The sequence below is a fragment of the Propithecus coquereli genome, unplaced genomic scaffold (genome assembly GCF_000956105.1).
Source record: "Propithecus coquereli isolate 6110/MARCELLA unplaced genomic scaffold, Pcoq_1.0 Scaffold45, whole genome shotgun sequence".
Lineage (NCBI taxonomy): Eukaryota > Metazoa > Chordata > Mammalia > Primates > Indriidae > Propithecus > Propithecus coquereli.
In genome coordinates, this window is record NW_012150285.1 from 8,497,491 (window position 1) to 8,503,424 (window position 5,934).

A 5,934-nucleotide genomic window follows, 5' to 3' on the forward strand; every position below is an offset into this window, starting at 1 on the left:
ACCAAAAAACAGTTAAAATACCTTCAGAAAGAAAAACTCAAAAGCAGATGACAAAAAGAGTACAGTTAGCATTATATGCAAAAGGCATTTTCATTATTGTTTTCAAAAATCATTAAAGAGTAAGTGTATTATTTTGGCCACTGGAAAAAAGTTTCAGATGGTGTTGTGAGTTCCTGAAATAAATTTTTAAATGGAATAATTTATTTATAAAAATGTAGATATAGAATGAATTTGCACTTAGGTTTTAATGAAGTAAAATTATAGTTAAATGAATTAATAGATGAAATGATCCGAAATATTAAAATCTTACCCAGATAATTCTTTTTCTAATTCATCATTTTTCTTCACTTCTTGATCCAAGTTATACTCCAGAGATTGTTTTAACTCAGTAAGTTTCTTTAATTCTTCCTTTTCATCCTCACACTTTGAAAAAAACATTTTTTTAATTATGTTTAAAAATCTACAGATACTTTTCTTTAGTAAATATATTATTTCTCATTAGTTCATGAATAATATGTGCTTGGACAGATTTAGAAAATGTAATTTATAAACCTGATACTAATAAGGACAGATTTCAAATTAATAACATTTCTTAAAACAGCTCAAAATGATTCATACTCTCATCATTATTTTTTATGAAATTTAAAATCCCAAAATTTATTTGAAAAAAGTAGTGGTTTTTATACATAAAATACTAAGTGTTAATGAAAAATTTTTAGAAGGGTAGTTATGTTTACATTTTAGTTTTCAAAGGTGCCCTAGTAACATCATCAGCAACAGATATTCCAGAATTTGTTATATCTTCCTAAGACAATTTTTGGAAAACTTCCATCTGGTCCCCATTATATTTTTGATTGTCACCTGGCTTGACAGTGAGCTAAATACCCTCATTCGCTGTAAACATTCTTCCACGGATTCCAATTTTTCCTGTCTTAATAACCATTTCTCTTTAAATAAAGTTTAAGTCTTCTCTATAATAAACAAAAACACAACTTTTGCCTAATTCTTGTGGCTTTTCTGTCATCCTGTTTCTCCCCTTCCACTGGATTCTAATATTCTTTAATAATGGTCTCAGCCAGAGATCTACTTTCTCATCACTTGTGTTCTTTTATACTAAAATCTGATTTTTAATCCAGTAATTCCAATTAAAAAACTCTGAGGGCCATGAAGGCCCTATTCTTTAGTCCTTAATCTGCTTTACTTCTCAGCTGCCAGCTCCCAACTGCCAGCACTGGCCACACCCTCCCCTCTGCTCCTCTGACCCCACTGCATTTCTAAATGCAGCACCGCGATGTTTAGTCCTATCCCTCACTATTCTTCTTTTTAAATTCTCTCAGAGCTCCTTAAAGCTCAGGGCTTCAACCCAGATTTCCTAACCTACCTTTCTAGCCCTGACCTCTTTACTGAGGGCTCCTCCTTCTAGTTCGCTTCTCATTGACGATATACTCCACCACAGACTTGTCAACCATTCCTTGTGTATATAGCTACTAGTCTACATTTGATGTTGATTCCTACTGATGTTATTTTGAAAAGTTGTGTTATTTTCTAATCCTGGGGGGTACACTGACTCTTAGGATGTGGACCAGCATACTGTGTCTATTTTTTTATAATGCACAAGGGTCAGATTATCAACTGTTTGTCTTTGTTTTCTTGTGAATAATTTCCTTGTCCACAGTCTTATTGTAAAGTTTCTTTCAGATGCACACTCAACTATATCACTTGGAGGCGTTTGTCAACTACAGTTCTCTTGTCTTCCTAATCCAGATTCTTCACCTCAAAATTGTGTCCTTCAAATATCTTAACCCAGGCAGTCTCTGACTTAGGAATTCATGAGATGAGAACCTCTGGAAGAAGTTAAGGGGCATTGATTGAGTTGGCTGAAAGCTGTTTCTTATGAAATGTTTGATTCACGGGGTGGACTTCAAAGTGGCTAACAATTCTAAGCCACATTCCTAACTCATTTCTATGGGAATTTATTAATACAAATTTTCCAATTTTTATAGCTTAAGTATGAAAAGAATTCTAATAAAATGGTAACAATTTATATGAAGCCTAGAAAAAAAAACTTTTCAACGTTTCCTTGGCCACGAAGGCCAGTCAACAACAATGTTGTAGTTCCCCCAACAGGTATATCTGTATAGAATTGACTTAAAGAAACTAGTGAGTAGGAGCATTTACCTCGGTGCTCCAATTTAGTATTCACAATGCAATCTTCTGATCTTCATTCCTACAAAGGAAAGCATGAATGACAGGGGAATCCTGTTCTGCTTGGTAAACGGTGATACAGTTTTCACTATACATCAAAAAATTGGTATCCTAGAATACACATCAATCTTTTCTGAGATTGGACTGTGAAGTCTTTGAAAGGCTGACGAACACAGGTGAATGGAAAAAAAACTAGTTTCTGACTCTGCAATGCCAAGAGTACTATATAACTCTGTAATGTCCTGCTGGAGCAACTATTTCCACTTTTTCACTGGTATCTCTTTTCATTTTTAAAATCCAAAGAGAGAAAAACATTCCTTTGGGGAAAAAATGCTTATAAAATGACCTATCATGCCTATAATCCCAGCACTTTGTGAGGCTGAGGCAGGCGGATCATTTGAGGCCAGGAGTTTGAGACTAGCCGGGGCAACATACCGAGATCCTGCCTCTACAAAAAATTTTAAAACCTAGCCAGGCATGATGGCATACACCTATACTCCTAGCTACTCAGGAGGATGAGGCAGGAGAATGGCTTCAGCCCAGGATTTTGAGACTGCAGGGAGCTACGACCATGCCATTGCACTCCAGCCTGGGGAACACAGTGATATCCTGTCTCTAAATACAACAAATAAATACTGTTTTTAGAGTATCATAATTTTTTTATTAAAATCTTTCCACCAAAATCATTAATTTCATGAATTCACTCAACTTCTTCTATAAAATCAAGAAGACTTGCACTACAAGTAGCAAGTACTATCAACATGAAAGCAATAAATATTTTTCTCAATGAGACTTTTTATATTGTCCAAAGTATTCTTATATATAAATAGTTCCCAACTTATGATGGTCTGACTTACAATTTTTTGACTTTACAATGGTGTGAAACCATTGTAACTTTGACATACTTATAATGGTTCAACTTAAAGAACTGTTTGACTTTACAATAATTTGAAACCATCGCAATTTCAATGTATTTTGAATTTTGATTCTTGGTCTTTTCTCAGGCTAGTGAGAAATTGTGAATATGTGGTACATGAGATATACAATACTTTATTATAAGACAGACTTTGTGTTAGATGATTTTACCCAACTATAGGCTAAAGTAAGTGTTGTGAGCATGTTTAAGGTAGGCTAGGCTAAGCTATGATGTTTAGTAGGTTAGGTATATTAAAAGCATTTTCTTCTTACGATATTTTCAATTTATTAATACAATGGCTTTATTGGGATGTAACCCCATCATACATCGAGGAACATGTATGTATACTAAAGGTTGAGCATCCCTAATCTGAAACTATGAAATCCAAAATGCTCCAAAATCTTAAACTTTTTGAGGGCAGACATGATGCCACATGTGGAAAATTCCACACCTGACCTCATGTGACAGGTCACAGTGAAAACACAGTAAAAACTTTGTTTCACGCATAAAATTATTTCAGAACATTGTACAAAATTAGCTTCAGGCTATGTGTATAAGGTATATACAAAACATAAATGAATTTTATGTTTAAACTTAGTCCCATCCCCAAGATACTTTATTATGTATATAAAAATATTCCAGAATCCACAAAAATCCAAAATCTGAAATACTTTTGGATGCAAGCATTTTGGATGAGGGATACACAGCCTGCACTACTAGAGAAATAAAATTTTCAGTATGACAGAAATTAAGATATTGACTTACAGAACTTGCGCTTAACAAGTTTTTCTGAAGCCGCTCGATTTTGTCCGCTTGCTTTTTGATTGTAACTTTTAACTTGGAATTTTCTTTTTCAAGCCTAAAATGTATATTTTAAAATAATTATTCTCACAGATAAATTTTTAAAATATCATATAATTTCTAAACAAACATCTGAAAGTATAATCATACAAATTCTTAAGGATTTGAAAAGTAGGTAATTTGGCAACTGTAATCATTTTACAGCTGTTTTGTAGATAACACAAAATTTGGGGTTAATGTACAAAAATTGTGCATTTCAAAATAGTTTAAAGCTGAAATTTTCCCTTGCCTTCACAGAGATTTGCTTATTTTCATAACTTATACAATTCTCACACTACACTGCTTATTTGCTTTATAAATACTCAAGTTATTTTGTGTACTGCTTTAAATTGTACTTTTGCATGTGATCCTGCGTCCTCTCAGCACATCTTACAGCCTCTGCGTGTTGATCCCGTGCTTCTTCCAACTAAAACAAAGAATAAAAAAAACCCCACTTTACTAATAATCAAGTACAAATCTGCTCATCACCTGTTCTGGTGACTAAATTATATTGGAACACAGCCACACCCTTTCAATCTGCACACTGTTCTGGCTACTTTTGTGCTGTAATTGCAGAATTGAATTGTTGCATCAGGGATCTTATGGCTCACAAAACCTAAAACAATATATCTGGCCCTTTACAAAAAAGTTTACTGACCTTGCTCTAAGACTAAAACACATTATTCTTGTTCTCAAATTATATTTTATCAGATTCTCAAATCTACAAAATTATAAAATAGGGGAAGATGGGAAATTACCTTACTTACAAGCATGTATATTTTTGAATCCCAAGTACCACCATATCAACTATAATTTTAAATATTTACATATGTGAGTGACCATGGCTATGCCACTGATTATAAAAGTTAAAATTTACATCATGATATATTAGGTGACAACCAGATGTTTCACAAAATAGTTTGAGAGGCAGAATCTACACAGAAGCCAGAAGACCTGGTTCTGAATCCCAGCTTCACCAGTTCCTAGCTGTGTGACCTTGAGCAAATTAACTTTCTGTGTCTCAGTTTGTTCATCTGTAAAATGGAGAGAATAATAGTATCTACTTAACTGAGACGTCAGGAACATTAAACTGGGGAATATATGCAACGTACTTAGAAGAGTATGTGGCCCATAGTGAGCTACATATGATATTTGCTATTAGCATTACTATTTTTATATTTTAGGCAGGTGGCATGCCAACAAAAGTGGCCTCCTATAGTTGATTGAATCATTCTTCATGCCACCAAAAATGGCAGCAAATGGGGCAGCCTGAGGCTCGAATACATTCCCAGTACTTCATGAAACTGTCACTAATTCCACCAGTCAACAGTACTTTTGTCCACTTATAATAATTTATAGCTTACTTTCTCTCTCTACTAGGTGGGCAATGATCACATACTGCAATGCACAGTGCACTTCCTGGATTGAGTAGTACAGAACTTATGTGACCATCGGAGGCAGGCAAAAGCCAGTGACCTGAAAATATTGGACTCCATTGCTAAATCAAGGTTGCTGAATCAATTCATTTCCAGAAATTGTTTCAGTTGGGCTGCTTTAACAAGCACTCTGATGAGCAGGTTAAGGTTATGCAGTATGGCAGATCAGAAAAGATAGGCACTCAGAGCTTTTCAGTTGGTAAAGTGCTATCAATCCATAAATTCCAGTTGGGGCTACATAATGACGGAAGGTAAATTTAGAGTTTTTTTTCATAGTGAGAAAAGGATGAGAATGTGATTGAATAATTCTCCTCTATTAGATTAAGTGGTTTTAATTTTACATTTAATTGCTTAAAATACATTTAGAGGCCGGGCGCGGTGGCTCACGCCTGTAATCCTAGCACTCTGGGAGGCCGAGGCAGGAAGACCATTTGAGCTCAGGAGCTCGAGACCAGCCTGAGCAAGAGTGAGACCCCGTCTCTACTAAAAAAAAATAGAAAGAAATTAATCAGACAACTAAAAGTATATAGAAAAAAT

General features: G+C 34.6%; 1 protein-coding gene across 1 annotated transcript in view; it reads right to left on the reverse strand.

The window, feature by feature from the left end:
• ANKRD26 (ankyrin repeat domain 26) overlaps positions 1-5,934 on the reverse strand; it is a 177,127-nt gene that overhangs the window by 18,495 nt on the left and 152,698 nt on the right. The window contains exons 29-31 of the mRNA XM_012654852.1: positions 4,318-4,388; positions 3,887-3,980; positions 311-423 (exon numbers count right to left, since the gene is read on the reverse strand). Of these exons, the coding sequence (XP_012510306.1) occupies positions 311-423; positions 3,887-3,980; positions 4,318-4,388 (278 nt within the window). The remainder of the gene's footprint in view (positions 1-310; positions 424-3,886; positions 3,981-4,317; positions 4,389-5,934) is intronic.